The 14,443-nt window shown below is 43.1% G+C and overlaps 1 protein-coding gene across 1 annotated transcript; it reads right to left on the bottom strand.

Moving 5' to 3' along the window:
* Positions 1 to 6,359: 6,359 nt before the first annotated feature.
* LOC118626729 (guanylate-binding protein 7-like) lies at positions 6,360 to 10,082 on the bottom strand. The gene is made up of 4 exons (XM_036256773.1): positions 9,655 to 10,082; positions 8,553 to 8,655; positions 8,065 to 8,258; positions 6,360 to 6,599 (listed from the first exon to the last, which is right to left on the bottom strand). Exons 1-4 carry the CDS (start codon positions 9,853 to 9,855, stop codon positions 6,360 to 6,362), a joined length of 738 nt encoding a protein of 245 aa, XP_036112666.1. The 5' UTR covers positions 9,856 to 10,082.
* Positions 10,083 to 14,443: the final 4,361 nt, after the last annotated feature.

The following is a 14,443-nucleotide window of genomic DNA, read 5'->3' as shown; positions in this document are numbered from 1 at the left end:
TTCATGCCATTCCCTTCTGGCCTATAGTGTTTCTGCTGAGAAGTCAGCTGAAAGCCTTATGGGGTTTCCTTTGTAGGTAACCTATTGCTTATCTCTTGCTGCCTTTAGGATTCTCTCTTTGTCTCTAATTTTTGTCATTTTAATTACTATGTGTCTTGGTGTGGGCCTGTTTGCGTTTCTTTTCTTTTCTTTTCCTTTCCTTTCCCTTTCCCTCTTTCTTTCTTTCCCTTTTTCTTTCTTTCCCTCTTTCTTCGTTTCTTTCTTCCTTTCTTCCTTTCTTCCTTTCTTCCTTCCTTCCTTCCTTCCTTCCTTCCTTCCTTCTTTCCTTCTTTCCTTCTTTCTTTCTTTTTTTTGTGTATGTGCCCCTGGCGGCAACTGAACCTGGAACTCTCTTGTCCGCAGGCCCACGCTCAACTGCTGAGCAAACTGGCCAGGGCTTTGTTCTTCTTAGTTGTGGCTCTTTGCTGCTTCTTCTTCTTCTTCTTCTTCTTCTTCTTCTTCTTCTTCTTCTTCATCCTCACCTGAGGGCATTTTTCCATTTTTCAGACAGAGTGGGAGGGAGAGAGAGGAAGAGAGAGAGAGAGACATCGACGCAAAGGGACACATTGAGTGGCTGCCACCCGCATGACCAACCAGGGCCGGGCACAAACTGCAACCAAGGTCCATGCCCTTAGTGGGAACCGAACCCAGGTCTCTCTGGACCGCAGGCCAACACTCTAACCGCTGAGCCAAACCGACCAGGGCTCTCTGTGCTTCTTGAACTTAAATGCCTTCTTCCTTCACCAAGTTAGAAAAGTGTTCTGTCACTATATCTTCAAAGATATTCTCTGACCATGACCCATTTTCTTCCTCTTCAGGGACTCCTATGATGCGAATGTAATTATGTTTCCCATTGTCCCACAGTTCTCTGAAACTATCTTCTTGTTTAAAAAAATTTTTTTTTCCTTTTAGTTTTTTGATTGGCTAATTTTTTTCTACCCTGTCTTCTAATTCACTGATCTGGTCCTCAGCTTCCTTTATTGTACTCGTTAGTCTTTCCAATGTATTCTTAATTTTTGCTGTGTCATTCTTCATTTCTCCTTGGTTGGTTTCCAATGTTTCTATATCTTTACTCATGGTGTTGAGGTCCTTACTCATGCTGTTGAGATTCCTGAAGATCATGGTTCTGAACTCTACTTAACTGCATTGATAGAGTCTCTTGTTCTTTCATTTGGGATTTGTTTCTTTGTTTCACCATTTTGGCTATTTCATTGGGTTTTGGAGCCTGCCAATTGTTTTCTGTGTCAGTTGGTGTTCTGCTGTTTGTGGCTCCCTTTACTGGGTTCAGATGGGCTGCATGGGTCCATGTTAAACATCACTGTAAAGTCTTACTTTCCTGGGTAGATTTGCAAGCCCAGGAATGGTTCAGTTATCCTCTAGCTTTTTCCTGGAGGCTAGTAGACTCAGTTACTCAGTGTCTTGGAACTGGTGTTCTGCATAACAGGATTTTCAGAGGGAAGGAGGGGATAGCTGCAGGTTGTGAATGAGCCTCAATTTGCATTTTTTGCCTCACCTGGAAAAGGCTGAATCTCTGAGGTGGAGAGAGAGCTGCTGCTTTTCCCCACAGCTCTGGGAAGAAGCACCCTGGCCACTGTCCTCTGTGGCTGCAACTCAGCAAAAACTCTGAGTGCCCTCCAAATCCCGGGTGTGTCTACAGAGTTCCAGCCCAATCTTCCCTCCCTCTTATGTTGCCCCAGGTGAGTGGCTGTTGCTATTTTAGTGCTCTGTCCTGGCTCTCTGCGCTGTGGAGTGGGCTTGGTCTTTATTCCCTGAGGGTGCTGCTCACAGCTAAGAGTGCTTGCTGCTGTCCGTGGGCTCCCAGCCCACCACCCTCCTGTGCCTCTGCAGATCCTACCAGTGTCCCTGGTTATATGGTCCTGTCCTGCTGCTTTTCTGTTGCTTTTTTCCGAAGATTTGCCTTTATTTTAGTTGTAGTCCTGTTTGGTCCTGGGAGATCATCTGCTTAGATTCTATTCACTCAGCCTTCATTTTCAAGTCCCCTAAGTCTATCTTGTGTGCAGCTGGGTCGCACAGGCCTCTCTGGTGCCCCCGCACCCTGCAGGTACCATGGGTAACTGGATCACACAGTCCCTTTGGAGACCAGGCTCATTGCCTTTCTTATGGGCTGCTGGGTCGCACAGGCCTCCCTGGTGCTTCAGCACCCCACAAGTACTGCAGGTAACTGGATCGCACAGTTCCTGCTCTGTGGCAGAGGCCTCTCTGGTGTCCTTGCACTCTTCAGGTCCCAAGGGCAGGCAGCTGGACTGCACCAGTCCCTCTTGGGCTCCAGATTCCTGTGGCTCTTGTGAGCTGCTGAGTTCCACAGGCCTTTTTGGTGCCCCAGCACTGTGTAGGACCCACAGGCAGCTGGATAGCACCAGTCCCTCTTGGGGCCTGGCTTCCCATTGCTCTTGTGAGCTGCTGGTCCACACAGGCCTCTGTGGAGCCCCAGGTCCCACTGCTGGCAGCTGGGGAGTGCTGCTGCCCCATGGGGCTCAATTCCTGCTCAGCTTTTGCTGTAGATTTTGGGCATGGGTCCCAGCTGCTGGTCTGTGCTTCTGTTGCCTGGGATGGATATCTGCTCCCCAGCCTTTGTTAGTGGGGGTATATCTGAACTCTGATCGGGCTGCTGCTGTGGGTGATGGTGCTGGGCTCCCAGCTGTCCATGGCTTTTGTGACTGGCACCTTGGCAGCTCCACTACTGTGCATGAGTCTGTGTTGACACAGGGTGTCCCCTGGTCCAATGGTGTCAAGTGCACTGGTGGGCTCAGGGTGCTGGGCCCTAGCCGCTCCCACTGCCTCCTCCCAGGGAAGACCCAGGATTTTCCAAATGGTGGGACCTCCCTGCAGCACCAGGAGAAGCGCCCTGAAGCGCTGCTTACCGCGGTAGCCGGCTGCTCCGTCCACAGCACAGAACCTTCTGCTCTGCATCTCTGCACTGCTCGGGTTTGGTTGTCCACCTTCACGTCCATTCACACTCTCTCACACACTCACCCTCCCTCAGGTCCTGCCTGCCACCATCTCTGTTCAGTATGTTATTATTAATTATCCACTCTTAATGCAATGTTTCTCTAATGAGCTCTATAATCATCAGTACTCTACATTTCAGATTTAAATTGTCCATAAGACAAAGATGATCTTTTCACTCTGTTTCTCCATGCTTGGCAGGGCGCAGTCAGGGAAAGTCTAAGGAGCTGGGGGAGGTAAAAGAAGAGACCTCACCTGCAAAGGGGCCAGGTTTAGCTCTTTAGTCCAAGAAAGGACTTTAGCTCCTTCCTGCATGTGAAGTAAGATGCATTCCTTCTTCTTCAGTGCAGGGCTCTATGTGCACCCCTGGGTGGGTCCTGGAAAAAGAGAGGTTCATCCAGGAACCTGGTGCATGCTCTATGGCCTCGCAGCCACCTCTAATACAAAGGGAGACTCAGCTGCCCAGAGCAATGTACCCCAAGGACCGAGCACAGGAAGCCCCCTGTCCCCAGGGTGCTGGCAGCCTGTTGCCTTTAGCACCTGTCAGTGCCTACTTTGGGCAGGAGTTGTTGTAGTCAGTCAGTCTGTCAGCCAGCCAGTGAATGAGTTCATGGACTTGTGCATGGTAGACTAAGACTAGGATAGAATTTAGGTGGCGAGGGAGTTGCAGCCAGGGGACAAGTTATCAGCTGCTCTGGCTGGTTCCTTGCGTGCTGCTTCTGCCTCTGGCTCCTCCAGGTGCCAATTGTTATCTTTAGAAGCTGAAAATTGTGCCAGATTATTCAATATTATGAGAGGGGATGAGGAAAGCTGCACTTGAAAGGTCACAAACCTTTTTTGAGGCTTTAACGGTGGAGGTTTTCAACTGTTTTTTTACAGAAGTTGGTGAAATGAGTTTGTGGGATGGGGGTAAGGGGAGGAGGGGGGAGTGTGAAAGTCTGTCCAGTTCCTCCTCAAGGGCTTTGAAAACCCAGTTCCATCCCTTTCACAATTGGTAGGTTTCCTTGGCCCCACAGTGAATACAGAACAGCAGACGAGTGTGCGCAAAATAACGGTAGACTAAGGTATTTCAACATCCTGCTTCTCATGGGTACTTTGTCAAGAAAAAAATTTGTGGTTTTATGTTTATTTGAATTGGTTTATGGGTTTGTTTGTTTTTTGGTAAACACATGAGAGCATATTTTACAATGCATGGAACCCAATGTTGGACCCATTGTTATTGGATATTTAAAGATGACTAAGGTGAAGTTCTGAGTTTTGGAAAAATTATACCTTGAATAGGGCACATATTAGAAAAGAAAGCAAGAAGTGATCAATGCTAATGTTACGTTGTAAATGAAGTATTCGGGTTTCTTTAGAATCAACAATTAATTATATTTGGAAAGATTATAGATAGCTTCACAAGGAGGTACCATGTCTGCCAGATCTTGAAGGATGGCTCAGATTTCATCAAACAGAGATTGGAGAACATGTATTTTATGGGCCAAGCATGCTTCCGCTGTGCGACTCTGCTGAGAAAATGTATGTTAAAGCAAAGGAAGGAAATGAGCAAATTTACAATGGTAGTGAGTAAATGCTATGATTCAGCCAGGGTTCACTATAGCCAAGGTCTCACTGAGCATTAGGTTGAAAGACCAATTGCAACTTAAGTCATAGACTTTATTTCTGAAGCAGGTAGTCTTTGAAGATTGTTAGGCATGCTCAGAGCTGTGCTGGAGTTCCATCATTGGTGGCAGGAGAAGAGGTAGAATGCAGAGGGGATATTGGACAAAGCTTATTCAAGAAGCTATTGTTATAGATTAGAAGATAACTTTATAGTCCTTCCACTCTTGGCTTGAGTGGAAACATTGTCCCACAGGATTATTCAGAGATGCAGGTTCCTTGCATCCTATTGTTCGGTACCCAATATTCACCTGCAAAGTTTAAGCTTGCATCTCTGATCCAGGCAGAAGAAGGAAAAGAGTGATTCATAGAACACAGGTTCAGATTTTTCTGGCTCAGATCCACAAGTGACACACATATACTTCTGTTCACATTCCATAGTAAACTTATTTGCATGCCTATACCAAGATGCAAGTGTAGCTAGAAAAATATAATCTCTTTCTGGGTTTCATGAGCAGACTGGTGCAGCCACTATGGAAAACAATATGGTGCTACCTCAAAAAATTAAAAGTTGAACTTCCATTTGACCCAGTGATCCCACTGCTGGGAATATACCCTAAGAAGCCTGAAACACCAATCAGGAAGAATATATGTACCCCCATGTTCATAGCAGCACTCTTTACAATAGCTAAGATCTGGAAACAGCCCAAGTGTCCACCAGTAGACAAATGGATAAAAAGCTGTGGTACATATACACAATGGAGTACTATGCAGTGGTAAGAAAGAAAGATGTCTTATCCTTTGAGACGACATGGAGGGACCTGGAAAGTATTATCCTAAGTGAAAGAAGCCAAGCAGAAAAAGACAAATACCACATGATCTCACTTATATACGGATTATAATGAACATAACAGTCTGAGGAATACAGTAGACCCAGAAACATGGAAGTGGGGCACAGACTGACATCCCTCAGAAGAGGGGATGGGGGGTGGGGGGTGGGAAGAGATAAACCACAGAACTTATATGCATGTATGCATGACCAATGGACATGGACAACTAAGCCGGGGACAGGGTGGAGGGGGGGTGGGGTGGGGGGTGCCAATGGGATAAAAAGGTAAAATATCTGTAACAAAAAAATAAATAAAAATTCATAAAAAAAAAAGAAAAAAAGAAATGATGTTCGTGTCCTGGCCAGTTTGACTCAGAGGTTAGAGCATCGGCCCGCTGATCAAAGAGTCTCCTGTTCTATTCCAGTCAAGACATCTACCTTGGTTTCAGTTCCCTCTGGGGCCGTGGTAGGGGTCGTGTGGGAGGCTATCAGTCGATGTGTGTCTCTCACATAGATGTCTCTCTCTCTTCCCCCTCCCATTCTTTCTGAAGATAAAAGGAAAAATATCCTCAGGTGAGGATTTAAAGAAAAAAAAAAAAGATCTTCGTGACTGTAATACAGATTGCCAATGTTTATTTCATCTTACCATTCATCTTCTTGCTTTGCTTAACTCTTTAATAAGTCATTATGTCCTAACTTGTTTTCTATTTCTTTAAATTAATTAATTCAATCAAAATAAAGTGTCATTTGGTTATCAGGCCCGGATATTCTTTTTAATCATCATTCATTTTTAAACATTTTGTGAGTGAAACCAGCATGTTTCCTAAATTAACCACATTGTCACACTATTATAACATAAGAAGCCTTTTAAAATATACTTAAGATAAATTCTAAGAACGTGTAAGGAAACTGATGAATTTCCTCACTTATTCAAATTGAGATATATCTCCACTAAACTGATGACTTTAGGCGCTATAACAATTATGTTAAGAGGCCAAGGTAGTACGGCTGCTAACACAGTGGTAGCCATACCAAGTATCTGTGCAATATCGGAGGCCTTATTGACATTATTTCTTTCCTTCTCTTCTTTTAGTTGATTTATCTCTTTCTGCATCTCCTCATTTTTCGCCTTAAATCCTTCATTAAGCAGTTCTTCAGAGATCTGAAAAAAAAGAGAGTTTCCTTTTGAAAATTCCAATAATCAGAACTCTGAATTTAACAACAGCAGGAGCTAAACACATGTTCTATTTCTCTACTAATTTATATGCTCTTTGATGCTTTTTTGTACAATATTTCTAAACATTAGGACCTAGTAGTGGTAGTATGATGGTTTACACCTTGCCATGATCACTTATCACAGTCTCACTGGAGGGGGGGGGGGAGTGAGGATTTAGAGGCTGGTAACTATGCCAGGAATGTGTTCCAGTCCTAAGGATGCTTTTTGGGAAGGTTAGGTATTTTTTAATCTGATTATCTCTTGGTTCCACTGAAGTAGGATGACCACACATGTAATGGGAACTGTTGACTCTCCACAGAACTGGCTATCAAACTCCCGGTTGGGACATTGAACACGATTTACTCTGGGTGTAGAGAATAAATCAGGTAGATCTGAAAACCAATGTAGCCAATTTGAGAGCTTTTATGACCCTATATTTCATACCATGTATGATCTGACACTTTCAGACCCAGAGGATCTATAACAGGTGTCCTTGATGGTTGTACCTAACATCTGAGAAACTTAATAGTCCTTGGGTGCACAAGGAGACCCTATTATCACCAGAAGCAGCAGTTCAGGAGCCTGGAGCATGTTATTTGGACCCTAATACTACAGAAGGTGCTAATTCTAACAGAATTGGGCTTTAGAATGATTCGACTAATTTAACATTTCACTGAATCATATACCTTTGGATTTGGGGAAGGAATAGGGGCCATTTACTAAACCTGAAAAGCTCAGGGGAGGCCTGTGAGGGAACTCACAAACTCAGAGTCCTAAAATAACCACAAAGGATGTCTGAAATTAAAACTTTTAACGAGAAGCAGTTGATGGTGGGTAGTCAAGTCCTAGGCCAGAGTCTTCCTTGACCAAGTTCAATGTTTACCTTAACGGAGCCCGTCTATTGTCTTTTGCATCTACAATAACATATCTTTGCAATGTCAAAGTAATTTTCCTTTTCCAGACCCCTCGAAGCACAGGCACAAATCCCCTCATTATTATTGAGTTAATTGTTACTGTTAACTTTTCCTGTACCCACCTATGTCAAAGATGTACATGTCTATCATTTTACTTTTCATCCAATCCCAGAGGTTTCCCCGCTTTGCTTTCTCCCACCTCCCTACTCTATCACCAACAAATTTCATGTAACTCACTTGTGTTTTCTCTTTTGATTGTAATGTAGAAAATAAGGGGCCAGACTACCCTATTCCAGAGTCTTATCCCAATCTGTTTAGATATTACTTCCTGGCAACTGTCGACAGTTTGGCTCAAATAAACTCACAAGAATTCTGCACAGGTTTCAATGTTTCTTATGTTGACTATTTCCTTCATGGTTCATGCCCAGTTTTTGTTCCACTTCCTGAGGAACCAGGTTACTGTCCTGTGGGCACGCCCAGGCCCCGCCCAGGCTTACCTTGCGCTTGAGGTCCAGCATACTTTCCTGCTCTCTCAGGCGGATTTCCTGTTCTCTCTCCATCTTCTCCTTCAGCTGCGCTAAGTTTTCCTTGAAGGTTTTCTCCTGAGCCTCCAAAATTTTCTGCTGTTCCTTCTCTTTCTGTCTTCGTAGATCCAGTTCCTTCTCAGCTTCCCGATTCTTGGCACACTCAGCTGTTCTCCAAGGGTTTCACAGAGGAAAGAAATTAAGGCATACTCAGCTCTACTCTCCAGAACTCAGAGACTAAAATGACTTTAAAATGGTAGGGAGAATCTCTGTCTCAGAATGGGATGGAGAAGCATTACGTTGCTGAATAAGCTACCAGAATTCCCCTGGTTATTTCCAGTTTAGTCAAGTTGCTGGGCAGAAGGTCAGGAAGCGCCTTGTTTCAGGGGGGATTCGCTCACACCTGTTGCAGGCACTGCAGGAACCTCCCCTCCCCCTGTGCTCAGAGCCCTGCCCTGTACCTGCCAGAGCCTTCTCCTCAGCACTGAGGGCTTGGTCTGCCTGCAGGATGGATTCCTTTGTTGCGGCCTGTGACTGCAGGAAGGTCTGGAGGACCTCATTTGCCTGAAACAAACAAATGAGGAGCAAAGACTCTCCTTCAATAAAACGGCAAATTTGACCCTGTACATTCTTTATCCTTCTTAAGATCCCTCCATGGTTCCCTTCCTCCCATAGGCACACTCAAAAAAATTTTCACCTCTTTAGTTACAATAGAACCCTCAATGGCACCCTCTTTCTCAGCTCTCTATCTCTTGTCTCAGTGATGCCATCAACCACCCACTCCAGGTTAGAGACAACCAAGTTTATGTGCATTTCTACTAACACTCATCCTCCATTGTGTGCAGTGTGTGCACAATTTTTTTCTTCTGTCCGGATATCCCCCTACCCTTTCTTTACTCAGATAGCATGGTTGACACTTCAACTTGTAGCTTCTCCCTCCTTTCTCAGGAAGCTTTGCTGAACTTCCTTCTGAGACCTGGATGGATGCTGAGTGCGCAGACCTGCCCTACCAGCTCTACCACTTGCTGGCTGTGTGTTGTTAGGCAACTTAGTAGCTTCTCAGTGCATCTCATTTCTCAACTGTATAATGGAAATGACAGTAGCACCTAAATTCATATTATTCTAAGAATTAAATTGATAATCCAAACACAGCACCTCAGATGATACCTGTAATAGAAAGTGAGTGCTCAGTATATATTAGCCTTCACCACCACCACCACTATCATCATCATCACTGTCAGTGTTTACTTGGATGATAACCATATCCCATCACATTCAATTGACTATTTATATGTCCTTTCTCAGTAAGATCATAGTGTTTTGAGGAAGTTGTTTTTTAAATTATATGTTTCCTATACTTAGCACAAAAACGATTACACTGTTAAATAAAACAAATGTTCTATTTCATCTTGATTGCAGATAATAAATCCTATATTTGGGAAGACATATTTCTGGATTGTTTAAAATTATTTAACTAATTATGGATATAAAAGATAAAAATGTAAAGCTCGCCATGCTCTGCTTTCTCTCCACAAACGGTGCCATGTGTTTTTCATTCCTCACCTTCACTCCTTTCCTGGGTACCAGGTTATAGGACTGTTCCAACTTTTCCACTGCTTCTAAGTAGAGGTTGTGTCCCCCAGGCACAGAGAAAGTTCCTCTTGAAATATCATCCATCAAGGGCTCTGAAAGCTGCTCAAGCTGAGCCTGGCAATACTTGCCAGATGCCTGTTCATTCTGAAGCAAAAAATCTTGCTTCTTCATCTCTATGGTTTCCTGGCAGGGAAATGTGGAGAAACCCAAAAGGAAGATGCTGTTAGAAGAGAGAGTCCAACTGGGGTCCTCTTGGAAGACACAGTCTGACTCATGGTTAAGAGGGTAAAGCAGGTAAGCACTGTGCCCATCTCCTCCCAGGACCGCATTAAATTTATAACCAAATTATTGAACAACCATCATTAAGAACCATCTATAGACTACCTGAACGGAAGTGCTATAAATAAAGATATAAAGAAGAAGCTACTTGAGACTTGTAGGAGGGACAGCTATGTGCAACAGGCATGTCACACATTTAAGGTGTAGCAATTAAGAATTAGGAGGGATATTTCAGCTGCTGAGTCCCCTGTGTGGAATGATGGGTCCTAACCCATACTCAGCTTCTCACCCCTAAGGAATCAATATCTGTCTGTGAAACGCTGAAGGGATTTGAATGAATGGGAAGGAAACTTTCTGGAGTCCCAGGTGATCTTGAGGGGTAAGGACTCACTTACTCACAAACTCACTTGCTCCAACCTTGCAAAGGGTGCAGCTTGAAAGGCTCCAGGGATATAGAAGAAGGAACTTAATTGACTAGTTTCAGGGCTAGGGTGTGGGGGCAGAGGTAATGAAGGCTCTCTCTGGGGATAAGTGGAGACAGGCACCATTGTTCCTTTGATGAGCCCTCTCCCCACCCAGCTGGAAGGCACAGGTGGGAACCAAATTTGAGTTCTCCAATAGCATGACTTACACATGCTGGCAAGTCTTTAAGACATTACCCCTACCAGTTTGCACCTGGACTAATTGCTTCCAGCAGTTTCAACATACAAGTGGCCTGTCTCAGCTCACATTGTGTACTTTCCTGAAATCTCTGAAGGGCCTACAAGCCCTCAAAAAGCAGCTACTGGCTTTGATGTGACATGTACTTCTTTTAAAGCAGCTCTAAGTATGGCAGAAGCAGTGACCAGTATCAAAACGCATTTTAACTTCCATCAAGTGGCACAAAGCCTGGCATAAGCCATGGTCTGTGATGGCTTAAAAGTTAGATTCAGTCCTGGCTGGTGTGGCATGGTTGCTTGGAGCACCATCCCATAAATCAAGGGATAATGGGTTTGAATCCCTGTTGGGCACATGTCTGGGTTGTGGGTGAGGTGCCCTGTTAGGGCACATGTGGGAGGCAGCCGATCGATGTTCTCTCTCACATCAGTGTTTCTCTTTCTCTCCCTACCTCTCTCTATAATCAATTTTTAAAAAGGTTGTTTCACTTAAGTAGCCACAAGCCCAGCAAACTGGTGGCAGGCCTCAGCTCGGAATGGAAGTAAGTGAAACAGAGTCTAAAAATAATGATAGAAAACATCAGTGAAATCAAGAGCTGATTCTTTGAAAACTACACATAATTGATAAAGATTAACAAGACTTATGAAGAACAAAGAGAGAACCCAAGTAAATAAAATCAGAAATGAAAGAGAAGTGACAACTAACACACAGAAATACAAAGGATGATAAGCAAATACTATGATAATTATATGATAACAATTTGGACAACCTGAAAGTAATTCCTGGAAACATACAAATTTCAAAAGCTAAATCAGGAAGAAGTAAAAAAATCTCAACAGATTGATAACAGCTAATGTAAATAAATCAATAATAAAAAAATTCTCAACAAACAAAATCTTTGAACCAAATGACATCAAAGGTGAATTTAACAAACATTCAAAGAAGAATTAATACTTATCCTTTTCAAATTATTCCAAAAAATTGAAGAAGAATAAAGACTCACCTACTCAATTAAGAGAATAGCATCACCCTGATATCCAAAGGCCAACAAAGGCACTGCAAAAATAGAAAATTATAGGCCACTATCCTGATGAACATAGATGCAAAAATTGTCAACAATATATTAGCAGACCAAGTTCCACAATACATTAAAAAGTTCATACACAATGATCAAGTGGATTTATTTCCAGGATGCAAGTTTGGTTCAATATTTGCAATCAAAATGAGATATACCACATCAATAAAATAAAGAATAAATCATATGATTGTATTAATAAATGCAGAAAACCTATTTGACAATATCTAACTTTCATTTATGATAAAGAAATCTCAGCAAATCTGGGATAGAGTATATATATCTTAACATAAGAAAATGCATACGTGACAAACCCACAGCTAACATCATACTCAGTTGAGAAAAGGTGAAAGCTTTTCTTTCAGATCAGAAAAAGACTTTCAACACTTTTATTCAACATAGTACTGGAAATCCTATTCATAGCAATCAGACAAGAAAAAGATATAAAATGCACCCAAATTGGAAAGGAAGAAGCAAAACTATCATTAACCCAGATAACATAACATTGTGTAGAGAGAATTCTAGGTTCCACTATAAATCTATTAGAACTAATAAATGATTTCAGGAAAGTACCAAGATTAAAAATTAATATTCAGAAATAAATTGCATTTTATATAATAATAATGAACTTTCAAACAGATAAAATGAAAACCCCATTTAACATTATATCACAAAAAAATATATATAACTATCTAGGAATAAATTTAGCCAATGATGTAAAAGACTTGTACTTGGATAACTATAGGGCATTGATGAAAGAAATTGAAGGAGTTACAAATGGAAGGGTATTCTACACTCATAGATAAGAAGAATTAACATTTATTAAAATGTCCATAGTATCCAAAAGTAATCTATAGATTCAGTGCAATTCCTATAAAAATACCAATAGGATTTTTTTTCTTTCTAAACATTTATTTCAGGTAGAAAATTATGATGTACTATATATAGGAAGACAACCACTTGTAAGGTAGGTAAATAAAATACCTTGTGGAATACACTCATTTCGTCATTCAAATATAAAAAAAAGTGAAAGTAATTTTACATTCGATACTTGATTGAAGCAATGTTATTCTATCCAGTAACAAGCCCAAAGCATCCCCCACTCAGAGTTAAAGGTCTTCTCCTCCATTCACACTCATAACCTTTAGAAAACAATCATAAAATTTTTTATCCAGAACTTCTCCTAAAAATTCATATCTTCTTATCTCTGTTATCCTTACCGGAATGACTGTGTTTTGTTTTTCATAGATAATTTTTTTCTGATTGCCACTAAGCAAGCACATCAACCTTTGGACAATATCTTTTTATAAAAACATAAAGAGAAAAATAACAGTCTCCGGTTAAGTGAGGGGCAGGTATGGATTATTGATCTCTGTTGGAGTATCTATCATTTGGCTGGCAGAGTGAGCAAGCTGAATGTGCTTTGGTAGTCGGCCCCACCTGACAGGAACCCATGTTGACACAAACCTTCCCTGGTCCTAGAGTCCTTCTCAATGGTAGGCATGAGTGCCCAGAAGAAGAGTCACCAAAAGGAAAAGTGCTGTGAGTTCTGACTTGAGTAGAGTGCTGGCCAGAGAGCCAAAGCAGCCCCCAACCCCTGTACACCCAGGGCAAATGCAAAGTGTCTAGGCACAGCTGTCCTCACGAGTGCATGTGAGGCAGGCGGGGCAAGAGGGAGACCCCATTTATTTGGATGAGGAGCACCCAGCATCCCTGGGAGAATCACGGTGTGGGGGCTGACCGTTAATCACCCAGACCCCGTGTCCTCCAAGATCTCGGTGCCCGGTGTGTCGGACGGTTTCTACCTGTTCCTCTTGGGCCATTTGCCACGGGACCTTCAGCCCCCTGGGGGAGGAGACGGGTTTCTTCCTCCCGTTCTCTCCATCCTCGGATCAGATTCATCCTTGTAGAAGTGAATTGTGGCTTGAACTGGGAAACTGGCCAGCACTTTCCCCCCAAAACGGCAGATATTCCTGGCGATTTGGGTAAATAAAGTCTTAGGGGATGCTGAAACCCAAAGGCCCCCTGTGACCCAGAAGTTTGTTGGTCACCGCCAGGCTCGTGGTGTCGGTGATGTGCAGCGACTGCGAAGGACTCCAAGGAGGACAGGTGAGTCTGACTCAGTCTCTCTGTTCAGGCATTTTAAATGCGGCTTCCAGTTCTGGTCTGCTCAGCATCTCGGGGTCTCAGGATCCAAGGTCTCCATGGTGTGGAGCTCTGGGGCCCACACAGGGACGGTGGCCTCCGGGGGCAGTGACAGACGTGACCCTGCGCCTCCAGGGCTGCAGCAGCTGCCTCAGGTTTCATGGTGCCCAGAGAGCCCACGCCCCTCCGGCGGCACCAGCGACTGGGACGTGCCGTCCCAATAGGATTTTTTCACACAGCTAATCACAAATGTATGTGGAACCACAAAAGACCCTGAATAGGTAAAGCAATTTAGAGAAAGAAGAGAAAATGTGGGAGTATGTTACTTGATATGAAACTACACAAGCTTTAGTAATCAAAACAGTATTGTATTGGCATAAAAACAAACTCTAAGTCAAAGGAAGAGAATAGAGACCCCAGACATAAACCTCCACCTATATGGTCAATTCATCTGTGATAAGGAGGCACGAATATCCCAGATGGGGTAGAGACAGTGTTGAACAACTGGACAGATACATATAGAATAACACAAAATGAATCACAGACTTAAATGTAAGACCTGAAGCCAATATATGTGGTGTGGTGGTGTGTGTGTGTGTGTGT

This window comes from Molossus molossus, unplaced genomic scaffold (assembly GCF_014108415.1).
Source record: "Molossus molossus isolate mMolMol1 unplaced genomic scaffold, mMolMol1.p scaffold_m16_p_12, whole genome shotgun sequence".
Classification (NCBI taxonomy): Eukaryota; Metazoa; Chordata; class Mammalia; order Chiroptera; family Molossidae; genus Molossus; species Molossus molossus.
Note: the sequence above shows the minus strand (reverse complement) of the source record. Positions and strands in the feature narration are given on the sequence as shown.